General features: G+C 47.6%; 1 protein-coding gene across 4 annotated transcripts in view; it reads right to left on the bottom strand.

Moving 5' to 3' along the window:
* The window catches only part of PRRX1 (paired related homeobox 1), an 86,763-nt gene that overhangs the window by 51,838 nt on the left and 8,892 nt on the right, over positions 1-26,033 (bottom strand). For 2 of the 4 annotated variants that reach the window (XM_032591771.1, XM_030302611.2), the window contains one exon: positions 25,557-25,710. In XM_032591771.1, coding sequence (XP_032447662.1) covers positions 25,557-25,710 — 154 coding nt within the window. Of the gene's footprint in view, positions 1-25,556; positions 25,908-26,033 lie in introns of those variants that run through there. The other 2 variants (XM_030302607.1, XM_030302612.1) reach the window with 1 other exon arrangement.

Genomic DNA, 26,033 nt, shown 5'->3' with positions numbered 1-26,033 from the left:
AAAAGCAATCTTTTTAAGAAACATAGAAAAAAATCAGACGTCTTAATTTTGCCACAAGAATGGCCCAACTGCAGAGATATCTACTAACACTATGTAACATTACATCTTCCTGACCCACACTGTACCTTCAGTATTAGTGTTTTCTCAAGCTATTTTTTATTGCTTTCACAGTCCAAAGTTGTAGGGGGTTCTAGGTTTTATTTTCTCTCCCAAGATCTCTTGGTTAATAGGAAAAATGATAGTAACAATTCAAATTTCTAGAGAGGGATGACAGCAGACTTAGAAGTCACTCCACAAACATGTGAAGGGATAGCCTGATGCTCTGACTCCTACATGACATAAGAAACACCATGTTGCTTCTCAATCAAAATATTCTTGATGCTTAGACTCAAGCAAAAGCTATTTCTCTCCCGCTCTTCTTTTTCACCCTCTTTCTTTCCCCCTTTCTCTCATCACAAAACTTTCTGGATCTTACTTTTAAGTAGTTGGTCACTTGCTCTTTGACCCCAGAGTCTCCTGAGACTATATATTCATTTTAAGAATGAGTCCCTTTAGTTACCTAAAGTGTCCTCGGACTAAATTGCTTCCAGATGTTTGCGACTATTTCAAGGAAATATCCACACAGCTTTTATGGCTGAGTGATAAAGGACTCCACAGTGTCTGCTCAGTTGTACAATGGGAACCAAGTACTTATTATAAGACAACTTCCATCCAGTAAGGATCTGTCGCATGCCTGGCTCAGCGCTAAGCGTGTCCCTTTATCCCAGTGTATGCTGACAACAGCCTTCTGGGGGAGGCCACGCGATCCTCATTCCAGAGAAAGGTGAGGTTCCAGAGAAACTGCACAGAACAATGAGTGACAGAGATGAGTGCTCCCCAGAGCCCGTGGTCTTGGCCTCGGGGTCCTCCCTCTCCCTCTGAGCCAAACTCTGTTAGCTTAGAACAGAGAAGAACAGAAAAAATTCAGGAAAGTCATGGGGTACTGCTGAGCCACCAGAGACATTTCCTATAAGACACTGCAGAGGGGGGTTCGCAGACCAAGAATCCTTGTTCAGTGTCAGTGAGCACCTCCAACCGAGTCACGCACCAAATATGACTTCAACAGACTATGAGCGTTCAATGCCAAGATGTTCTCATCATTTCAAAACCAGCTTTCACATATGGGGTCTGAACGCCGCCTGTTTAGCATCGGTGTTGTTCTTCACTCAGTGTTCTGAGTTGTAAAGACAAAAACAAAGACACAATCCCAAATGGTCAAGGTGACCTTAAAAAAAAAAAAAGCTCTCAATATCATTGAAATCACACTTTCTGTTTAATTCTGTGCTACCCTCAAAACAGGCTGTCATTAGTCCGAAAACTTAAAAGACTTGGATTTGGGGTGGAGGTAGGGAAGGGGCCAGTGGATTCTTGATTATTCTAACCGGTGGAAAGAAGCCGGGTGGAACCATTGACGAGGTACTCCGGGAATGTTAGTTCCATTCCCCCAAACAAAAGCCCGTATTTATTTCCCGGGAAATTATATGGGGTCCTTGCTTTCATTTACCCGGAAGGTACACACTTCTAAAGTTTCACCTAGGTTGACTTTCCAGATGACGGTGGATTCTCAAAGCGCATCCTCCCTGACAGCGAAATGAAGGAACTCCGGCGTGTGCGCGTTAGAAATGTCAACTGCAGATTTTAAGAAGAATCCACCAAGCGCGGAACCCATATGCAGGCAATTAAGAGGTGATTCTGTTTGTTCTGGAAATGCCTCCCATGGAATTGAGTAGGCAAGCTGCTGCAGCCGCCTGTCTCCTACCCATGTTAAAAGTCATCTGCTCAAGGCTTCTCTTCCTCTGCTCTCATCAACCAGCTACCCCCCTAAGGCTAGAATTTGAATGAGTGTCAGAAATTGCTGACCTTGGCAAATCACATTTTCCTTAGTCCCACTCCCCAAGGCACCAGAGAACTCTCAGACTTTTGACCTTGCTGAAAACCATGGGATTATTTGAATGAGAAATTCTCTTCTCCACTTCTCTTCCTTCGCCTTCTGCTTCTCCCCCTCCCTCTCCAGGGCCGCTCTAGCTCCTTCTAAAGAAAAGCTGGGTTATAAAATGCAGGGTGCCCTCTTAGGGTTTTGGTCCTCTAAGCCGGCATTTTTTCCAAGCTGCCATTCTCCACGCAGCAGACCATATTTTTTAAAAATATCTGAAACACAAACAGCAACTTGTTTTTTTGTACCCTTGACCAAAAATCTAACCGGGCTTTTTTTAATTCTATTTTTTTAATGTAATGTTGTTTCAAATCATTTTTAAAGGAGTTTAATGTTGGTGAAAGGTGCCAGATTGACAGCCTGGAGGCGGAGAGTCTGTATTTTTAACTATAACAGGGTGAAGCAATGTCAGCTCCTGCCAAGGAAACTCACAGGCCTCGCCCTTCTGCTTGGAAGGGTTCTTATGGGATCGAACAGGTACGTGCCCATGTGAGATTTGCTTGCTTGGTGTTTATGTTGTTCTTAGCTCGCAGTCGTCTGACTTGTAAAACAAAATTTCTGGTACGCTTCAGTCCCGTTCAGGTGACGCATCTTCCATGAAATCTTTCCTCATGTGTCCCTGTCAGGTGTGAAAAGTCCACCCTCTGAATCCCTAGCAGTGTGTTACCCACTTGTTGTACTAGAGTCTTCCAGAAGTATTGATCCGAGCTGGAACCACATGCATCCTTTCTTCCACACTGCACCCCCGAGACGCCACAATGATAAAAATATCAGCAGACATTATCGTTCCATTTTATAGACAGGTGACAGAGGCCAAGAGGGGCACGTGCAAAGCAGAAATAAAGGCAGAACCGAAATCTAGATTTTTCTGATTCCGGATTCTTTATCCTTCATCTCTGGAAACAAATATTTTTTAAACTTCCTAGTCTGAGCAAAAGTACTGTAAGTCCCCAATCATCTTCCCTCTAAACGTGTCTCCCGAACGCCCCCCCCCCCTCCCGGCTGGGAGTGAGCCTTTTGAGAGCTGCTGAGGCGTTTCCTAGTCAGCTGTGAGTCCAGACTTGAGTCAGCCTTTGACAGGACATCCCACGCCTGCCACTCTGACGGGCCTTCCCCACCTGGCACTGTCCTGCATGTCCCCTGACATCAGGAGGCATCGGGGCTGGTGGCGTCAGTCACATATGGGGCAAGCTGCTCTCTCCTGACTCTATTTTCTCTGCTCTTTTTTTCAGACCATTAATGAAGACATTCGGGGATGCTCGGAAGAGAGAAGCCCAATAAAACCTCAAATAAACCCTCTTGCGAAGCCAACGTTTCAGCCTCAGGAAAAATATGGATTCGGTTCCCTGTGCTAAGAAATTAAGACACTGATTGCCTCTGAGTTCTAGCGTGGAAGCCTGTCGTCTTGTTCCGAGGTTTGGTGTATATGAAGCCTAGTCTTTCTATCCAAACGCTGAACTTGTTTGCACAGTTTGTTTAATCGATTGCATACATAATTATAAGTGTATGCTGACTATAACTTTCCATTTGCCAAATTACTCAAAATAGCATGAGGGGTGTTGGCAGACTTAGAATATTCCAGAAGATGAGCTACGAGGAGCTTCTCAACTCGCCGGGGCTACAAGTTGCAGAACGCCTAAACTACTTGGGGTTGAAAATCTTCTTTATTTACAAAAACTTTTTTAGTATTTATATTTGAGAGAGAGAGACAGACAGACAGAGCACGAGCGAGGGAGGGGCAGAGAGAGAGGGAGAACCAGGACCTGAAGCAGGCTCCAGACTCTGAGTTGTCAGCACAGAGCCAAACGCGGGGCTCGAACTCACGGACCTCGAGATCATGATCTGAGCTGAAGTCGGGTGCTCAACGGCCTGAATCAGCCAGACGCCCCTCAAAATCTTCTTTAAAAGCAGGATGGAGCTATTCAAAATTTCTCCTGATAGTTTGCCAACTGGTGGTTTCTTACAGGTTTGAAATTCTTCCTCTAGGTCATAAAGTTCCATCTGTAAGGAACTGCGAGGAAAGATCCCACCCAGCCCCCCTGTGACACAAAATGTCTGCCCTGAGAAACAGGCCTGTAGAATGAAAGACAGGAAGGGGGTGGGGTTGCTGTTGAGATTTTTGAGCTGGTTCCTCCCCCATCCCCACCCCCCAGCTTGAGATACTGTTGAATAACAGGGAAAAGAGGAGGAACAGTTTGCAGGATTGATGATTTCAGGATTGGACGTGTTAAAATTGCACAGAGGGGAGCCACATGAGAGCCAGTATTAGATTTATCTCACCAATTAGACAATTGGCTCTCTTGGCCACTGCCCATGGCCATTTGCTTCTTTCGGATCCTGGGGAGTGCTCCGCACTGGGCTGAACACAATAAATATTTGTTAGCTGAATGACCGGTTGTAGGTAAAACGCCCTGATTGCAGCTCAAGGGAACCAGGATTGCTATTCCATTGTTTGGAGAAAAGACCTGATGGATTTCTGACCTTGGGCGGCATTAATGCATACACACGAAAGCAGAGGAACTCTAACCTAGGAAATACAAACCCCTTCCTACGGCAACACAAGCCTTCACGTCTCCGGATCGGAGCTGTTAGCGATGCTGCCTTCTGATGTTTTTGCTAAATTACAAAGAGGCTGCTTTTGCAGAACTTAAAACAGAACCCTTCCTTTCTGGGAAAATTATAGGCAGTACCTGAATTACAGGCTCTAACTTTTCAAATAACAAACTCAAGAAAAGACTGCTCCCATATCACACCCCGATGCATCCAACCACTCCCCCTCCTTTGTCAGCTGCTTCCAGGGAGCCCGCCAGGGAGAGGCTTTTGAGTTTGAGAGAAAACCCGGGTACAGAAATACAGAAAAGACGCGGCTAAGAAAAGCAAGTACCCTGAGTGAGTCCTCCAGGCAAGGCCTCTTGCAGCTACAAGGCCAGCTGGCTCATCAGCCTTCTGAGCCCCTACAGCGAGGCCACTCTGGGTGCCCACTGGGAACCCAGTCTGCTCCGCGCCTCACCCAGAAGGCCATTCAAAACACCATAATCCCTTAGCTGCCCCCATTGCAAAGGCCTCTTCATCACGTCTCCTTTCTCCCCCAATATACATTCTCAATACAGCAATCAGATTGTTCTTTGGGGGCGCCGGAGTGGCTCAGTTGGTTAAGCGTCCAACTCTTGATTTAAGCACAGGTCGTGATCTCCCGGTGCCTGAGTTCGAGCCCTGCGTCGGGCTCTGCACTGACAGCACAGAGCCTGCTTGGGATTCTCTCTCTCTCTCTCTCTCTCTCTCTCTCTCTCTCCCCGTCTCTGCCCTTCCCCTGCTCACATGCCCATACGCACTCTCTCTCTAAATACATAAATAAATAAACTTTAAAAATTGTTCTTTTAACTACATAAATCAGATTACAAAACTCCCCAGTTTAAATCTCTCCAATGGCTTCCACTGCCATCATTCTTAGCCTATAAACCCAACTCCTCACTGTGATCTACAAGGTCCCTGTCACCTGACTCCTACTCCAGTTCTCCGACCTCATCTATCACCTCCCATCACTTGCTATCTTCCGGCTATACTGTCCTTCATTCTGTTGCTCGGACTTAGCAAGTTTATTCATGCCTGGCGGCCTTTAAACTGGCTATTCACTTCTGCTCTGCCTGACAGACTCTTTAATCTCATCTCCACATAGTTAATATCTTCTTTTCATTCATATCTCTCTGCTCCAAATAACCCTGGTCATCTCCTTATAGGACTTATTATTATTTATGATTGACTTATTTATCTAGTTGTTTATTTGCTTGTGTATTGCCTTCTTTTCCTAGGAGAGCGTGAGGCTGATGAGAAGCAAGTTGTGTTTTTCACCTGAACCCCCAGGCCCTGGAACAGTGACTGGCACACAGCTGACACTCAATACACATTCGCTGAACGTAAGACAAAATGAGTGACAGAAAGAGTAGACAGGGAATCTGTTCTGCAATCGTAACAGACTTAAGCCTAGGCCTCCAACTTTGTCGTATCAGCACATCCCCAAAGACGGGGCCAGGGCTGATTGAGCGCTTGTCCAGATGATGGCCATTCAGCATTTTATCCCCACTCATCTCTTGCTCTGTTGTTTCTCTTCCTCACTGAGAACTCTGGAGAAGAGGGGTGAGCAGGATGACGGAGGCACCGAGACGTCAGTGGCATTCTTAAAGAGGCCATGCAACGTGCCCATGCCATGGAGGGTGACGGGAGAGCACACAGGAGGAGCACCAAATACAGACACTGATGGTCAGGGTGGGTGTTGCAGCAGGCTGCCCGGAGATTAAATTCATTTAGGTCTAAAGTTTACCCGGCACTGGTCCTACACCAATAAAGAGGGCAAGACATCCCCTTGCCCCTCACCGCTGAGACGCTTTCTTCTAGAAGCAACACCCTGGCTGCCTCCACCATCACTACAGTTCATCTGCATCATACATTTACCAGCCTTTTGGGGCTTCCAGGAACCTAATCACTGCTTGCAACATTGCATCTGGAAAATGAATTTCGGGCTCCAAACAACCAGATCAGACTGTCTGAATCTTTCAAATATAATCCTATTCTCGGGGCACCTGGGTGGCTCAGTCAGTTGAGCATCTGACTTCGGCTCAGGTCACGATCTCGTGGTTCATGAGTTCGAGCCCTGCATCAGGCTCTGTCCTGACAGCTCAGAGCCTGGAGCCTGCTTCAGATTCTGTGTCTCGCTCTCTCTCTGCCCCTCCCCTGCTCATGCTCTGTCTCTCTCTGTGTCAAAAATAAATTAAAAAACATTTTAAATCCTATTCTCAACTTTAAAAACACACATACAAACAAACGAGCACCACTCATTCCCAAAGAGGAAGAGAATTGAACCAGAAATTTTGGATCTGCCTTTTTTTTTCCCCTCAATATTCCAATTCAGCATTAGAACTGACACAAATCCAAAGCTTTGTGCCACCTGCGAGGTAAGGTAAGACAGATCCACATACACCTGATTTAATCTTCAACAGACTTGTCAAAAATACATTGCTATTCTTCCAGCTTCATAAGATTATAGTTCAGAGGGGCGTGGTGGCATGTCCAAGGTCAGAGGCGTGATCCGAATCAATTCTTCACCTTCAGGAAAGCCCTCTGGTTCACCCGGTTTCTTCTCTCGTACTATCTTCCTACTCACTCTTTCATTCAAGTTCCCCGAGCCCCGTAATTAACCTCAGTTTAGCTGCTCAACTGTCACTGAAATATCCAGTGCCACAGGGGTTTTCTTTACAAAGATACAATTTCCTGATGGATTATTTGCATGTTTTCACTTATAATCCCAATACACAGTCCAGGACTACAATCACCGGAGTTCTGTGTTCCACTCAATAAATGTCGCAGAGAAGCCATTGAGCTCAACCAGCTCCTTCCAATTTTCTAGCCACCGGAGGGTAAAGGCGAGGACAATGGAACACAGTGTTCCAGAGGGGTCAAGACAAGTTCTGGTTTTGTCAAGACTACCTTTGAGGCTTCAGGCAAGTTGCTAAGCCTCCTCGGAGCCTCAAAGCCTACTTGTAAATCAGGGCGACAATATCTACCACTCAACCTTATTCTGAAAATTTAAACAACATAAGTAGTACAAATCACCCAGCACATTACGTGGTCATGTTGGGTGCTCAATAAATCTTAATTTCTTTCCTTTAGAAAAGACTTAGGGAATCTTAATTTCCTTCCCTTTTTTTCCCTTTCTCCCATTGAGAGCCCCCCCCCAAGGCACTAGATAGGTGGGGACATTTCTGAGCAACAGGGCCCAACACGATGAAATACGGAGGACTAATCCACCTTCCCTTTGCTAACCCAGAAACCTTCTTTGTTATCTGATTGATTCATTTTGTATCCTTACGGGACACTGGGAATAAAACCACATTTTATAGTTCCATTCTCAAAGTCAGTATCACATTCGGGACTGTCTTTCTATAGAAACTCAGAAAACTGCATTCACACTCGGAAGCCCAGCTGTCTTGGGTAACTGTTTCCTGCCAAAAGGAAAACTCATTGAGAAGGTGAGTCAGCCGGGACAACTTTCAGGACAATCACAGCCGAGGCCAGCATCTGCAAAGGTCTGAAATATGGGATGTTATGACACTTGGTGAATTACTTCTGACGTACTTAATTATGCAACGACAAGATTTGCAGGACCATAACCACACAGTTCCCCTGGGTATGCTGCCAGTGTGCTCCACAAATGATTAAATATAAAATAAACAACAGCTAACTGTGAGTTATGAAGTTGTAATTCCGCCAAGGGGGCTCCAGTGATGTCAGAAACCACCAGAGCAAAGTTCATGTCACCAAAGGATCCCAGATGGGCTCAGAGGCCTGTTACACAGCAGTTGTCTCTGCTGCAAAGAGGGCTCCAAAAAAGCCTTTCTCTTTGCTTTTTGGCCCTTCTCGTCTCTGCAAGCGCCCTCCATTCTTTTTCTCTTCCTCTGAGCTTTCTAAAGTCACACAAACCCTGCTTTTCCAAATGAGTTAAATGGTCTGTCATTTAAGAGGCTACTTCTATCGGGGCGCCTGGGTGGCTCAGCCAGTCAAGCATTGGACTTTGGCTCAGGTCATGATCTCTCAGTCGGTGAGTTCGAGCCCCGCATAGGCTCTGTGCTGACAGCTCAGAGCCTGGAGCCTGCTTCGACTCTGTGTCTCCCTCTCTCTCTGCCCCTTCCCCACTTATGCTGTCTCTCCTTCAAAACTAAACAAATAAACATAAAAAAATATTTTTTTAAGAGGCTATTTCTATGCTCCCCTCCTCCCCATATACACACTCTTTGGAAAGCAATCTATGAATTTACACATACTTCATTAGGAAAAAAAAAAAAAAAAGCTTTATATATAATAGAAAATCCGCTTAATACAAAAGCCTTGCAGCATACCTTAAAAGGAGACATTTCAGATGCAGCTTTAGTATATGCCAAGTCTAATACCCCACGGATGGAATATACTTGTCTTTAAACAGGGCAAGATTGGAAAAGTTACATTGAAATTTCAAATACAACCTTCTCATGGCCAGTGTCTGAAAAACAGGGTAAATTTAAAGACTTGGTGCCTCCACCCAAAAGCTCCTGAATTAAAATTCTGGGAGTAGAGTCCAGCACTCTGTGTTGTAACACCCTCCAGTGATTCTGGTGAGTGCTAATGTTGGAGAACTACAGGTCTGTAACTAACGGCACCCAAGGCTGAGTCTGGACTTGGCTTCTACTCGGTAATGCAAGACCGTATCCGTCTGAAAATCCCACCCCTCCTGAGTTTCTGGTGGGTCCTCAGGGGTGCCTCCAGCATGCTGATGGATAGCCTAGTCAGTTACCACGTGACACCCCACAGTGGTTTTCCTCTGTAGTATGAGTTTATGAAGTTATGCAGCACCTTATCAACTCAGGCTTCGGGGTCTTGTTTAGAAAACGTTGCGATCCATCCTACTCATTGAATGGTTTTTAATAAAATTCTATATACCGACAAAAAAAAACCCACTTGGCTTTTTTCAGACCGTGTAGAGAAAGAGTAAGCAAAATTGCATAAACATTGAAAGAAAACTGGGCTTTATCAACCATGAGACAGCAAGGAAGGACTTTGTAAAGAAAAGAGACACACAATACTGAAATACAGCTTTCTAAATGTGGCATACTTTCATCTGAAAACGTACTTAAAACTAAAGTCAAATTGTAAATATTAGTTAGTGTCTGTGTGATAGCGTGCCCTGTCTTTGGCACAAGGTTTTTCTTCCAGAATAAGAGTTGAGAGGGGCGCCTGGGTGGCTCAGTCGGTTGAGCGTCCGACTTCGGCTCAGGTCACGATCTTGCTGTTCGTGAGTTCAAGCCCCGCATCAGGCTCTGTGCTGATGGCTCAGAGCCTGGAGCCTGTTTCAGATTCTGTGTCTCCCTCTCTCTGACCCTCCCCCGTTCATGCTCTGTCTCTCTCTGTCTCAAAAATAAATAAACGTTTAAAAAAAATTAAAAAAAAGAGAGTTGAGATAGCAATCACCTAAAATTAGCCACAGTTTGGATTTTTACAACCTTCAGGAATCACCTTAGTTTCACCTTAAATGGTGTGTCTTTCTTTCTTTTTTTTTTTTTTTAATATGTGAAGCAGTTAAAACAGTACCAGGCATCTAGTGAGTGCTTCATGCATTCATTTACTCAGTAACTGCTTATTAAAGTCATTTACAATAGGAAAAGCACCATCTGTTCTCTGACGTATAAAACATCTTCCTGTCTGCCCTTGTCTTGAAAACTTTACATACCTGGTTGAAGAGATAAGACTAATGCTTAGGGAGAATTTAGTAACAACGGACCACACGGGACACAATGGACGGCACACACAAAAAGACGTCATTCGACCGATCGGTATTGGTAGAGAACACGGTCTGCGTCCGTGTTGTCAAAACTTATGGTATATGAAAATCATCTGCAGTCAAAAGGCACATGTTTGGGAGATGCTGATTCACTGGCTATAGACTGGGATCCTGGAATCTGCATTGGAAGACATTTCAGTTCATTCTGATGAAGAGGAACCAGGCATCATCACCCTTTAAGATATGCAGGGTTCAACTGTAAGCACATTAGAGAAGGGATCCGATTATCTGTTATTTCTCTTTACCTCTTTCCTCTAAATCATTAGAAATGAATAGCATATGGGAGACACATAGAAGGTGGAAATGCAGGAAACAAGGACCAAAGGAAAGTTTTCCTACGTGAGGAAGGATTCCGTGTTCTCTAAAGGAGAACAGTAATCCAGCTATCCACACCCCAAACAGAGACTACATACTACTGTAAAGCACACACAGCATTTTTAGCAAACACACAAACACTTTTCCATATGTCAGAATGGATATTCCTGACAGATCCATGCTCCTAATCTCGACTAATACCCACTGAGCATGCTTACAAGCTGACTTGCCTCTCTTTTGCATAAAATGTACAGTAAACTGCTTCTCTAGACCAGCACACAAGTCATGTGACAAACTCATCCAAGTCCCTCACCCCCAGTGACCCGTTTTCTCCCCATGGACCAAGGAGATGCGCATCTATTACCAAAGAAGCTCATCTGTTACCAAGCATCGTTAATTGTTTGGCAAAAAAACAAAGAGCCCTGGATGCTTTATGATAGAGAAATGCAGTCTGAATACCTTCCGGGTTTCCCATATTTCGAAGCAACATATCTGAAAGCAGGTCACATATCAAACTGGGGGACAGATGTTTATCCTACTCGCCTGGTTGGGAAATCCAAGTTGGCACAAGAATGGCAACTTCACATATGATCACAGTGTGGCGAGTATTATTCATGTATAAAAAATTAAATAAACCCAAGAAATCTCAGAGGGGTGGTAAGACAGTGCTATGTCAGAGATATTACACTACCGAGAAAATTTAACAGGGCTGGCATCCAGGAAACCTCGTGGCTGTGTCAGGTCTGGGATGAGAAGTCTTGATGGCTGATGTCCTAAGCATATGTTGTATCTTCTCCATTAAACTCAGTGTCTAAACTGGGGCGAGGCATTTGTCTTCTTTAGTCACCGTTCAGTCCGCGGTGATGGATGAAGCAAGTGGAAATAAAAACGGTTGGGGCCAACTCAAAGTTTAAGAAGATTTAGATTACTGGTTCATGCTGATGAGGAGAAGGGGTGGCCTGAAGGAGTGGACCACAGTCCGGGACTTCTGAGCCAGACTCCTGGCTCTGCCGGGCACACATGGTGTGGCTTCTGCCCGTCATTAAGAATCATAAGGCATCAGTTCCTGACCGTAGATCAAAAACATTTGTCTATTTGGTCTCTTGGTAAGGGACATGTTGTAAGAGCATGACTTTTGGAGTATGGGAATATTCCTAGTTTTAACGACATTAAGTGGCCTCCGACATCGATTGGGAAACCACATTGAATACATATCCGAGCCTGGAATGAGTGACACTTGTCAGAGACGTCACAGAAGTGGGAGCAGGAAAAGAGCAAGCATTTATCTGAGTGCCCTCAATGGGATGGGAAATAGGGTATTGGGGTCTTTGTTAACACTACCTCATTATTCCAAGCAACAGACTTATGTAATAGATATTAACGCGCCAGGTTTTTAGGTGAGGAAATCGTGACCCAGAGATGCATCTAAAGTCAAGCAGCAAGTAAATCGTAGAATCGTAATTTAGCACAGAAGTCTCTAAATACAAGGTAAAAGGCTTTGAAACCCCCAATGCCCCTAAATCTGAATGAAAGATTCTTGCTTTTGGAGGGCTGGGCATCAATCTACTGAGACACCTTCTTAGCTTTAAATTTTTGCTTGATGACATCATTTAGAAAAGTCTCTACTCGATTCCTTATGTATGATGATAAATTTGGCCCTTTATTCCTCAAGTGTTTTCACAAAGGCAGTATCTTTTGGGGCCTGCTGCATTCCCACGAGGAAGACAGGTACAGTGGTTAACACGTTCCCTTTATAACACAGAATGCGAGCCAGAGGAAATAAACGAGAATTGTGCCGCATGGTCATGTGTTACGAAGTTGGCATGCTAGTCTCCCTATTCGTGACTCAGCATTGTTTCACTGAACTATAATGCATTAACAAGAATTTGGTTGACATCAAAGATGATGAGATAGAATGAAAAAATAAATAAAATGGGATCAAGAGAGAAATCCTCAAGTCACTTAACAGTAGCTTCCTAAAATTCTCTGAGCCAGTTTTCTTACCTGTAAAAGGAAAATAATCATGCTACCCCTACCTGCTTCTTAGGACGGGTTTTATAGCATGGATATATATGTTCTTGGAGTTTGTGAAGCAAGCTTTCTTTTTTTTTTTTTTTATGTTTTTTATTTATTTTTGAGAGGCAGAGAGAGACAGAGCACGCGCAGGGGAGGGGCAGAGAGAGGGAGACACACAATTCGAAGCAGGCTCCGGGTTCTGCGCTGTCAGCACAGAGCCCGATGCGGGGCTGGAACCCATGAACCACGAGATCATGACCTGAGCTGAAGTCAGACGCTCAACCGACTGAGCCATCCAGGTGCCCCACAAGCTTTCTTATTCATATTAATGTTATTAATTCTTTAAGACAAACTAAGACATTAACTTACACAAGTAATCAGGGAAAAGAATTAAATCCTCCCACAGTCAGAGTATATACAGTAATTCAGTTAAAATGATCGTGCTTTAAGGCCTACCCAGGCACATCTGGAATTTCTTGGCTGCTCAAGGTAGCCCTGACTCTCCAAGCCAAAAAGTGCAAAACAGGGCAGAAAACAGATATTCTTACCACCCTGAGAAAGGATACTGTCAGGGCAAAGGCGGGGGGTGGGGGGGTGGGGGGGAACCATACATTTAAATAGAGCTTCATATATTCTGAGTAAAACTAATCACACCCAGAAAAATCTCGTCTTCCCTGAGGGAAGCTAAGAACAGACTTCTAACAGTCAAGTGTACATGGTAGGATTTTCTGTTGCTCTTGACAGAAGGGATTCAGCCTTTGAAATATGTGGAGCAAAACTGCAGATTTCAGTTTCATGATTAATGAACTAAATTACGTTTTATTTCTTAAATGTGTTGAGGATTCATCCTGTGGTCTTCCCTCAAACTTGAGTAGGGCTGCTGAACAGCACATCTGGTTACAGGCAAAGAGCTCTCTGGGTGGTTCTCCTTTCTTCCCTCAGAAATAGGCAACGCAGGGAACTGCAGAAACTTTTATTGGACAAGTGTGGTTTTTTAATCCTCAAATGTAATGATTATTCTCTCTGTCCCCCCTTTCCCAGGAGAAGGAGATTCATTATTAAGATATATCTAATTCATATTTTAAAAATTCCGTTCCACATGATTTTACATCACTTTTTAATACTTGCCTTAAAGAAAATATTTGCATGCATCAGGCAAATATTTTAACATCAATTTGCCTGGGAACGATGTTTAAGTATACTTCATAATAACAATTTATATTTTCTCTGTAATTATCACTTTAAGTAAGGGCTGTGATACTGTAGACTTTCATATACGGATAAATGCGTTATTTTTTTATTTTTATAAGTGCTTCTCCTATCAAAACACACTGCTGTGTGATGAAATGTGTCACTAACTACCTGACCATCATTCTACAAGGTATATAGAGAAATAAATGTTGCCTTCCTCCTCCTATGTTACAGAAGCATGTCTGAGTTTTAAAACATTTCAAAGAAACGTCAAGGGGGTTTGTGAATTCGAGCCCCACGACGGGCTCTGTGCTGACAACTCAAAGCCTGGAGCCTGCTTCGGATTCTGTGTCTCCTTCTCTCTCTGCCCCTTCTTTGCTCATGCTCTTTCTCTCTCTCAAAAATAAATAACATTTAAAAAAAAAAAAAAAAAAGAAAGAAACACCAAGGGGAGCCTGGGTGGCTCATTCGGTTGAGCATCCGACTTCAGCTCAGGTCATGATCTCACTGCTCGTGAGTTCGAGCCCCGTATTGGGCTCCATGCTGACAGCTCAGAGCCTGGAGCCAGCTTCATATTCTGGCTCTCCCTCTCTCTCTGCCCTTCCCCCGCTCATGCTGTCTCAAAAAATACATAAACACACAAAAAAATTTTTTTAAAAACATCAAGATCCAGAGATCTACAATAATAGAAAATGTGCAGTCCTTTAAGACACTTTCTCCCCACCAGTTGTGTGGAGCTCTTCCTTACCAAACTATGTAAAAACTAATTTCTTGAGCAGTAGCCCTCCAACTGTGGTCCCAGAATGCCCTTTAACTATTATGCCGGCTTTTCCAATTTTAAAAGGAGACATGTGCTCATGTCTAGGGAAGGTTCCCCGCTAGAACAGGCAGAAAAGAAACAGCAACTGTTTACTCTGAAGGTCCTCACTGCTGGATGGAAATGGACCCACTGGCACCTGAGGATTCTGGGAAATGGCTGTGACGTCAGGGTTCCCACAATCCTTGAGGGGTTGCTGTTTGTTGTTCGTGTGCTGGTTGAATTTTTCTGATGAGAGCAAGTGGGTTATATGTTTGTGTATGTTCTGAATGTGGGGGAAACAGAGTCTTTGAAAATGAGATTAAAAATTCTTCTGTTGGGGCACCTGGGCAGCTCAGTTGGTTAGGCCTCCGGCTCTTGATTTTGGTTCAGGTCATGATTTCAGGGCCATGGGATGGAGCCCTGCATCTGGCTTCATGCGGGGCTTGGAGCCTGCTAGGGATTCTCTCTCTCTCTCTCTCTCTCTCTCTCTCTCTCCCTCTCCCTCTGCCCCTCCCCTACTCTCTCTCTCAACGGAAAACAAAACTGCTCCGTTGGTTTAAGAAAAATCAGTAATGGACGACATTAATACAAAATTGTGTAAAAAATAGAAAGGAAATATTTCAACACCAAACTATGAACTGTGTCTACCTCAGGGTGGTGAAACATGGGTGACTTTATTTTCCCATTTAAACTTTTTAGTGTACAATAGAACAGTTTCTAAAATGAGCATGAATTGCATGTTGGTGTTATGCCTATATATATATGTGTATGTATATGTATGTGTATATATATACATATATGTATGTGCATATATATGTATGTGTATATATATATATATATATATATACACATATATATATGTATTTTAGGGTTTTTTTGAGAGCGAGTGAGAGAGAGTGAGTGGGGGAAGAGAAGAGAGAGGGGGGAGAGAGAAAGAGAGTATCCCAGCAGACTCCACACTGTCTGTGCAGAGCCCCATGCAAGGCTTGAACTAACAAACCATAAGATCATGACCTGAGCTGAAGTTGGGTGCTTAACCAGACTGAGCCACCATGCTTTATTTCTAAAATATTACTCTCAGCTAGAGAGTGTAAAACCAGCAGAACCACACTATACAAAAAAGAAAGAAAGAAAGAACAAAAGAAAGAAAGAAAAGAAAAGAGAAAAGAAAAGACAAGACAAGAAAAAAGAAAAGAAAAGAAAGAAATCTATTTACTTACACAGCTTTGCTATATACACTATGGAATATGCCTCCCCACCTCCCTACAAAACTCTCTAATCTTAAGAAAATCCTCAGGGTAGGGGCGCCTGGGTGGCGCAGTCGGTTAAGCGTCCGACTTCAGCCAGGTCACAATCTCGCGGTCCGTGAGTTGGAGCCCCGCGTCAGGCTCTGGGCTGATGGCTCAGAGCCTGGAGGCTGTTTCCGATTCTGTGTCTCCCTCTCTCTCTGCCCCTCCCCCGTTCATGCTCTGTCTCTCTCTGTCCCAAAAATAAATAAACTTTGAAAAAAAAAATTAAAAAAAAAAAGAAAATCCTCAGGGTAAATTAACAATCATAGCTCATTTAGAAAATAATTAAGCAATACTTGTAAAAGTGCCAATCACTTCTACTGGAAGCATGGAGGAAAGGGGTTCACTCAGGCCAAAAGGAAGCAGATCAAGGAAAGAGTCTCAAGGAGGGGGGATGGGAGCAGAACCTTGCAAGGGAGCACAGGTGGGTTTGCAAAGAGAGGCGCAGAGAAAGGACATCTCATCAGAAGTGAGAGAAGCAGGAAGGAGACTAGAGGACCTGGGAAATGTCCCAGCCTAACTAGCACGCTAGGGAAAAGTAGGGGAACAGTTCTGATCTACAGTGAATGGGCAGGCTGCTGGGACCTGGATGGAAATCCAGAAGGCACTGGTGATTTTAGAAGGTAAACTTGCTCGGATCCCGACATGGATTGGCCAGAGGTGGAAAGGAAGGAGTCAGGGTGAGCCTGTAATTTCTGAGGTTTGCATCCTGGGTTGTGATATAGAAACACAGGAAAAGCTTAAAGGGGATCGACTGGGAAAAGGGAGCGCCATAGTGTCATGTTTTGTTGTTGTTCTGTGATGTTCACATGGAAATCAGTTGAACAGGGCCCTACCTATATGGATGTGCAGTTCCAAGGGGGGGCCCTGAAGCTGTAACCTGGGAGTCATTAGTATGCAGACCTATGCTGAAATGGTGAGCCTGGGGGAGATCTCCCAGGCAAACAGTATAAAGTGGGAAGGGAAGTAGAGGGGACCCAGTGCTTGAGCTGGATTAGAACGGGGGACCCACTAAAGATGGGGAGGTCACCCATTCACTTAAGCATTCCCTGAGCCCAGGCAACAGTTTAGCAGCTGTCCCAGTGGTATAGGACTACTGTGACCCAGACAGGTATTTGGGACAGTAGCCCTGGTGGAAAATGAAAGAAAAGTCACGATGTGCACAATTATTTAGTGTCACTTCCCAGTCTGGATTGATGACAATATGTCAATGCCCAGGCATAAAAGTTGAGATTCAATACCTATTTCCACTGGAAGATTTGACTTCAAATATTTATGAATCACCTGAAAAAGAAACAAAACAGTAACCAGTTCCCCAAACCTCTATTTCCGAAAAGTCTCTAAGTACGCTAGTATAAAATGAAATATCAGAGAGAAAAAAATACATGAAAATGCTTGGTTATGTTATAAACCACTGACCTCAACAGACCCTCTCCTTTTCTGAGGATTCTAGAAAGCAGCATTTAGGGGATTTCCAGGGTCTGTAGGCAGGAGTCTTCTGGGCAGCACACATACCTTGGGCAGCCAGTCGGGGCACAGGGCATGAAAAGAAAAGGATGGCTGACGAGGGCAGGAGGCTGGACACTGATTCCCCTACCCCCCACGAGGCCCAGGCCAACTCCACCAAGCCCTTTGCACCCTAGCATGAATCTGTGTGGATAAATACAATGGAGATTGGAGAAAATGGGCTTGTCTGTAAAAATCCCAAGTGCTGGAGAGGCCTTTCAGTTTGCCCCAGAGTCAAGCTGATTAAACTTAGCATGTCCTGGCTCAAACTTTGATTGAGTTGGGCCCCTCGGCCTTTAAGTTGTATATCTGAATCCTCTTTGAAAAGATTTGGCCTCCCCATATACATTTCGAGTGCTGGGAGAGCGCCCATCTGTTTTTATGCTTATTTATAACCACAGCACCTTCCAGCACCGTGAGGTCCTTAAAAATATAATGACATGACTGATGATGAGTAATTAAGTGAATAGGGTGAATGTTCTTACTCTCAGACAAACGTTTGTGGGAAAGCAATTTCCCTTGCGGCCCTGGCCTGGCACTTTTGCTTCTAGTGAACACCCAAGCTCCGATTATCTTGGAAGCTATGTGTGAACCACCACCTCTGCTAAGAAGACAAAGTATTCTTTCTGCCCGTTCGTTCCTTGCTCCCACTGCTGCCTTGCCTTGTTGACCTCCAAGTTCAGGGTGTGGTAGGGAGCCCAGTAGAAAAACCCAAGATTTACAGAAGGGGGTTTAGAATCTTCCTCAAATGTCCTGTAAGCCATTTGCCTAAAAAGGGAGGATAAGGGGAAGCCAGGGGTCAGATCTGGGGACACACACACACACACACACACACACACACACGACTTGGGGTAGCTGTTGTTCTTCCCTTGAGGGAAAGAGGGTTCCGCTAACCCCAGGGCCTGACTCTAGGGTGGCCAGTGTCTGTCCTGCGTGAAGACTGGGGTACAGTGAGGGTGTGTGTCACAGCTCGGCGGCCCCTCCCTAACACGCCAGCCCTCCCGCTCTCGCTCTCCCATCTGCCCCGGTTTCTTTAAGCACCTGGAGTTGATGTGCAGAAGCATCTCACCCACCTCCACGGAGACAAAGCCTCTCCTTCCCAGGCTCCATCCCTAGCACCCGCTGACCAGGGGCATCTAGTCCCCCCCCCCCCTTTCTCCCCCTTCCTGGAATCCTGACCACCCTCATGTCAAAGGCAAGAAAGGCAGAACTCCTACCAGCTAACTCCGTGTTTCTGTGAACACGCGTGTATGGCATACATTTATGCAGTCCCTGGAGTGTCTTCGTGACACAGATATTTCCTATCTGTTGCTACTTGCGTAGACGGGTCTTCCAGCTGGTCGCTCTGCTGCCAAAATCCAAGGATTTTGGAAGGCAAGGCCCGTCCCGCCCCGGCCCCGGGGGGAATGCGCCTCCTTTCGGCCGGAGAAGGCAAGCAGGCTCGCGGGTACATCCCGCGGCACCCAGGGCAGCCGCCTCGCCGCCCCGGGAACTGGGAAGGCGAGGGCGGCGGTGGGGTAGGAGTGTTTGCATCTTTGTTCCGGCCCAGATGAAGAGGAAGAAAATCTAAGCCACTGTCAAGCTCTGTTTCGAAAGTTAAAATCTAATTTCTCTGTTCTATCAACTCCCTCCTCCACCGCCCCCCCCCACCCCCAAATGGAGAGCCTGCTGTTCAGGCCGGGTGCGATCTCCATTCCTGCAGAGAAGTTTCCCGAATGGTGTCTCCTCGCCCGCCCGTTAAGAAAATTCCCAGTCGCTTGCAAACAGCTCCAAGCAGACGAAACAGGAACCCGAGGACCTGTCCTTGTCCTTTCTAATAACGCGAATCGTGAGGATTCAAATAAAGACGCATTTTTCAGATTCGTTCCTCATTTGAAGCTGAGTCTGGGGGTATCAATAACGGCAAAAATAAGCCTCAGAGATCTTGGGAATTAGAGCTCCCTCATGACGTGGTGCAGCAAAGAGGCTGGGACATCCAGTACCCGAGGACTGATTTCTGGTCATGACTCTCTTCCTGTATCTGAGAACTGCGGGGCGCAGAACCCTTAAGATTCCGATTGTCCCTGGGCTCTTCTGAGAAGTCACTCGTGTATGTGTGTGATTGATTTGTTCTGACAAGTTTATTTTCTTTCATAAAATTTCCTTCACCAACCACTGGTTGTGTCTTTGTTCCCCACCCCACCCTTAAAGTGACTATCGTCCCGTCCCTGTAATCAGCTTCCTAGATATTTTTTCAAGAAAAGTGGTTCCAGGGCAAGTGAAATGTAGTGATTTTTTGTTAAGTCTAAAGCTAAAATCGGTAGTTCCTAATTTTCTGTACAACTACTTCCTCCAGGCTGCCTCACTATATTAGACAAAATGACCACGCCAAGAATCTACTAATATTCAGACTACGGTGGAGACATCTTACTCAACAACTTCTACAGGTGGAAAGCAAACCCGCAGACCCCGAACACCGATGACTGTCCCTTCCTCAGATGTCTTGGCAATGCATTTCTGCATTTCCTGATTTAATAAGAAACAGCATTTAGAGAAAAGAAGGTCGTGGCAGTTTGTTGATATTGTTATTACTGTTTGAGATAGATTTTAATTGAGTGTTGTTAGCCTGCTCCTGGAGCTGGTGGAAATTACAAGAATCCAAATTCTTGTGGATAAACATTAATGCTGTTGACATAGACATCCTCTCTGTATTGTTGAAAAGGGAGTTGAAGGGAAACCGTTTGGGGTGGTACTCGGTCTGAGTTAAATTAAAACCGAATTCCACCGCAGAGCACCCAATCAGATTACAATGGTGTGCACTCACAGGTAGTTCTGTAAATGTTTGGACACCAAGTGGACACAGGAAGTTAGACCTTATCCAAGTAGCTCCTGTAAATGTCTAATCTCTAGCTCAGAGGAATACTCCAAGAATCCTGTTGGTTGACCTTACGAATTGGCTTGAATAGAGGATGCTGAACCCCCAAGTTTTACTTTTTTTTTCCGGGTGGAGTTCTTCCCCAAGAAACTCTTCTACCCCTTGGGGGGAAAAAAGAAGCAAAACTCAAGACTTATCTCCTTTTCTATAAACACTACTCGCCCTATTAAAAAAAAAAAAAAAGTACCTCCTAGCGCTTCTTCTAGCTCCATCTCTCAAAGACTAAAAAATAAATATATGATCTTAGAACCGCCACGGACAGGAGGCACGCGGGGATCGCGTCGCGCGCACAACCTCGCAGAGATCTGCAACATCCCGTTACCCTATTCCCGATGCGCCTGCGAAGAAGCCGAGTTCTCTCTGGGCTAGCGGTCAGCTGGGGTGGCGGTCCCGCTGAAGGAGGGAGCAGGTAAGCAGGGTAGAGGGGAGGGATTGTAAAAGAAACGCATTTAAAAAAAATAAAAATCAAACTGACCTCTAGTTGAAATCTACAGATGCCATTTAAAAGTGAAAAAAGGTCTCCGAGGTGGCTGCTGGCCGGGCGCGCAGTCCAAGACCCGGATCTCAGTTTATCGGAGCCAGTGGAGTAGGAAGGTATCTGTGGTTCTGAAGTTGCTGGGGTTCCCCACCCCCCGCAGGGCAGGGGAGCGTATGTGACACCTTGTTCGTTTGGAGATGGTTTATTCACTCGTGTTGTAAAATCTAAAATGACGCCGCTGGGAAGACGAAGGAGCTGCTGGGCCCCTTGCGACCCCCGGTCTAATCTAAGTATGCGGGGGACCCTAAAGTTCACCATGGCAAAATGCACGGGTGCGTGACGCCTAAGATGCGGCAGAGGCGCTCGGGAGTGTTGGAAAGGGCTTCGTCAGATAAATGAATGGTGGAGACACTGGCTCACTGTCTTCTACAGTCGGGGGGTCTGGAGACCCCGCGAGTATTGGCAGTCTGCGGCCTCGGACTGTACAGGCCCGGATCCCTGACCTTCGCACTCCGGGCTGCCCTTCTCCCCAGGGCGGGTGAAAGTCACCAGACTGTCAAATTCTCCAAAATATTAAGAGAAGGAGGCCATCCAGCACCCTGCTCCTGCCTGTCAGATAAACAGGATTTGCCACCTCTCCTCTGGACTTGACTTGCGACCATAGGGGCTCCGTGACCTGTCTTGATTCTGGATTTCACTGCCTCCTATAAAGAGAAAAAAATCTCCAGGCTACCTTTAAAATGATATATTTCCTTGGCTCCTCTTTGAATCAAGATCACTGAGGCCCAAATTCAGAGTGCCAGCACCGGCTCCAGGGCACCAGGGTGGTGCCGCAAAAATTTCTGGCGCCCTGGGCGTTACAAATGCTGAAACTCCAGGGAAATTGATATTCTGGTGTGAATTCCAACTAGGGAGCACCCTAGAGAACATTCCCGCTCCCCTGGGCATACCTCGTGCGGGGAGGAGCCGGCGGAGCTGGGCCCAGGGAGTGTGGCCGGCGACTCCTTCGCGCCGCGTTTACACCTCTCCCTTTGTGACAAATCGATTTCCCGCGCCGCTGTTCTGCATTTGCATCCCGCCGAGGCCCGGGGCCCAGCTGCGCCCGGTGCACACTTAGCACCGGCTTGGGACTGTGTGCGTGTGTGCACGCGTGTCTAATTGACTTTCCGTCTACCTTTTTATGACTACATGTGTTTCCAACAAAAGGTCTTATTAGGACAATCTGGTTTCACTAATTTAGAGGTTGGGAACGTGGAAGGCAGGCGCTTTTTTTTTTTTTTAAGAGTTTGCAGAAGTTCAGATTAAGAAATGACAGCGGGATGCACCGTGGTCCTAGGAGTAGGTCTGCCTATTTTTATGACCTGTTCCTCTTTCCTCTCCCTGGCTTCCCCTGTTCCACCCCCTTCACACTCCACACTGCCCCATTAGCCACTGGATTCCTAACTGTTAAAGAACCATTTCTTTAACACTTGAGGCGTTTGAACCCAGAAGTCTGAGAAATTTACTGGGCTGGGGAAATCAGTAAGAGGGAAAAGAAATCATTCTACAGAGAAGAAAGTGCAATGAATATCAACCGAGGAGGAAACAGAATTGTGCTGAGGAGTGACAGAGATCAGTGAGGTCTTACTAAGGTCGGCCCAGGTTATAACTGGAGAATTTGCAATATCGTTGTAAATGAAACCTGTTTTACTAACGGGAGCTGAAAAGAATATTTAGGAAGAACAGGTTTCTATGTCACTGAGAGAGTAAACCCGGGTCTTCTACATGTGCCCCATCCCTCTGAAGATTATGGCTTCCCACTTTGGGGTAGACTGCCAGCAGGCTGCAAGGGGCACCTGATTCTTGGGGTCATTCTCCGTCCCTTTCAGGCTCCAGAGCCCAGCTTTAGTCGTCTGCCCGAAGACTCCTCTCTTCTCTGACTCGCCCTGGGAGCCTCACTGTCCACTGCCCACTGGAAGCCCAGCAGGGCCCAGTGGGGGGCCCCACTCGAGCAGCTCACGACAGCTTCCTTCGAGACCCCTGATGGCGGACCCGAGGACTGAGGACAAGGGTCCTCCTGAACACTATCACCCCATTCACCAGACCTTCCTATTCTCATCTCAGAGATGAGTGAGGAGGTTGAGGAAACAGGGCTTCTAAAAGCAACAACTGTTTGTTGGAAGAATAGGCCCCAGTCATCTCCAGAAAGCCAGGCCTTGTTGTGTTTCTCTGCTACTTTCTTAGCCCCAAGTGTCGGTCACTTTTTCCCCATCAGCGCGGTCTGCATTTCTGCTACCTTCTTCCAGAACCGTCTGTCCACCATCCTTCCTTAAACAGCCTCTCGTTGGCTGGCACCCGAGCCTCAGTTTCCTCTCGGGGGCCCACTCCCCACCAGGCCTGTCGTTACTCCTTGAAACTCAGAGATGCGTTCAAGAATCAAGGGGGCGGGTTCCCGAAGTTCGCGTCCCCTTCCCTCCGGACACACGGTCCCCAACTTCGCCCGCTGCCCTTTTTGTGTCCTCCCGCACCACGGCGGACGCCACGTGCGCAGCGCGACCTCTGGCCACGCCAGGTCTGGGTCTCACAGGAGCCACCACCGCGCGCCACCTACACCTCAGGCGTTTCCCAGGCGGCCTCCACAGTCCAGAGTCGTTCCATTCGCACCAGGAGGCCACCAGGAACCCGAGCTCCCTTCTCGTGGCGTTCCCTCGGCAGCCCTCCAGCCCTCTTGTATCCGGCGCCCATCGAGGCCGACGCGGGCCCCGGACTCGCTGTGACCACCGGCCTTGGGCCTGCTTTTCACATCCCTCTGCTTGTTTTAGGGGTAAAGCCACACTGGTTGGTCTCGCCCGCCCCATCCTGGTCTTTTCACGCAGCCGTTTCTTCACGACCGTGTTTTCGGTTGTGGGTCCAGCCTCCACTTCTCCCAACAGCGATAAATGTGGCGATTAATAATTAACCAGGGCGAAAGGAGAACCGCGGAAGGTGCGGAATCAGAGAAGCTGGGCGATTCGGCAGCCTAGTCTCCCTGTGCTTTGCATATTTAAATTTTCCCTAGCGAAACGTTTAAAAAACAATCACATTCCGCCGCGCTTTCTCTTGGAGCTCCAAGTGTGTACGCCAGCAATTAACTCCTGCTGCGGACGCGTGCAGCGCGAGCAACCCCCCTCCCTTCCACCCCTTCCAGGCTCCAATATCTTCAAGAGAGCCTCCGCCGCTGTGCCCAGCCATTGCCCGGGACTTGGGGACACCGGGTCTTCATTCCTCAGAGCTGGCCTTCTTTCTGTAGTAACAGAGCGGGCCACATTTCCATCAGCCTGAACTCCCCGTCGCCCTCTGCCTCTGGGAATACGTAGGGTGGATCGACCCCAGTTCGATTTGCGCTGAAGAACGCGGAGGGGATCCTAGGCCTGGACCCAGGAAGCTGGGCGAGGGGCAGGCGGCCTGCCCGAGCAAGGGGCTTCCCCTGCCGCCTGCTTCTTTGCAGCCCTTTGCCCGGGCCTTGCTTCCAGCTGTCTCTGGGTCCTGTTTGCTTTGTCTATTTCCCGAGAGTCTGATATTGGCTTTTTTTTTTTTTTTTTAATCATGGAATGCCGGCGGGTCTCCTGTGTCTACAGGTTCCCAATTTGAAGACCAAATAAATAATGACACGGAAAGGAATTAGCTTCATTTAAAAACTTCCAGCCAAGTTGAGACCCTTGAAATCTCAAAAAGGAAATATCAAGCCCCATGTCACCTGGGATGAGCCAGGTGACAGGTCTGTTACAGACCCCAGAACGCAGGGATACGTTTGGGGTCACCTTTTAAGGCATGGTTAATGAGGCCAGCGACATATCCACGGAGACGCGGTGTATCAGTAGGGAAGGATGGGGAAGGGAGACTGTACGGGGACTTTTCTCGAGGTCTTAGGGCCAATAGGGAGAGCTCCTCGAATGTGACACTAGGCTCGGCTTTGGGGCCCGCGCTTCCCCTGCGCATCTCTCGGGTGCGGGACCGTGCGGGCCGGGAGCTCGGGTTTCACCCCCAAAGGACACTCCCTCTGCTTCGCCGAGTCTTCCCCAGGCACAGGCCTTTGATTCCGCCGGGGGTCTCGAACCCAACCGCAGGTAGAGGGCGGCCACCGCCGGGCACAGAGAGCGGCTGGGCCGCTGGGGCTCGGCGCTCCAAGCGGCCCCTCCCGCACGCCCCGGCCTCAGGAGCCCCGCGCGCGGGGGCCGCGCGGGTGTCGCCGCTGTGCGCCTTGCCCTCCTCCTCCTCTGCCCCGCCTGCCTCCGAACCCGCGCTCGCGACTTGGGGGGGGCCCCCCCCCCCCCCCGACCCGGCTCGGCGCCTTTAACCTTCCGCCTTCCCGAACAGGGCAGGCTCCCCGCCTTTACACCCCTCGGGGACCCTTGCCCAGCCAGCCCGGTTTCCCCGCGTCGCGGCGCGCGCCCCGGACTGAGGGGCGGCCCAGTGGGTTTCAGAGACAGTCGGCGGCGGGCAGAGTCCCCGACCCCGACCTCGGGGCCTCTCCCTGCAGCGGCCGCCTGGGCTACGCCCTCGGCAGAGCCCTCCTTTCCTCCCCGTCTGTGACCGGCCCTTCCTCCGGCCACTGCCACCACCTCTCCTCGCCCCCTCTCTCCCCTGGCCCTGGCGGGCTGCAGGCGCCCGGCCGGGACCCCCAGCGTCCCCAACCCCCCACCCCCACCCCGTCCCGGACACACACTCCCGCGGGCATGCGCCCCTCACTCACTGTCCTGCTGCGGGGTGTCGCTGCCGCTGGTGAGTCCCGGCGACTCCAGTAGGCTCCGGCCGGCCTCGCCCACGCTCTCGTCCGCCTGCGCCGCCACCATGTCCCCGGCTTCCTCCAGGTCTAGCAGGTGACTGACGGAGAAGTTCTTTTTCGCCTGCAGGGTGTCGAGGTTGCCCGGGCTGTCCAAGCGGCCGCCCAGCGCCGGTTGCCTCTCCAGAACGTGCCCGTAGCTGGAGGTCATGGTCTCCCCCTCCGATCCCACCCACCCCCCTCTTCCCGCTCGAATCAACACCAAACGCTGTGGGCGCGAGGGGGGAGAGGAGCCGAGTGGGGAAGAGAGAGGGGGGAGTGGAGAGAGAGTGAGTGAGAGAGAGAGAGAGAGAGAGAGAGAGAGAGAGAGAAGGAGGGGAAGGACAAAAAAAAAAAATTGGAAAGAGGGCGGGGGACCCCCTTCTGCGGAGCAGAGTTCTGCACCAA

The sequence above is a fragment of the Lynx canadensis genome, chromosome F1, assembly GCF_007474595.2.
Source record: "Lynx canadensis isolate LIC74 chromosome F1, mLynCan4.pri.v2, whole genome shotgun sequence".
In the NCBI taxonomy this organism is placed as follows: Eukaryota; Metazoa; Chordata; class Mammalia; order Carnivora; family Felidae; genus Lynx; species Lynx canadensis.
This window is presented reverse-complemented; position numbering and strand designations above follow the sequence as displayed.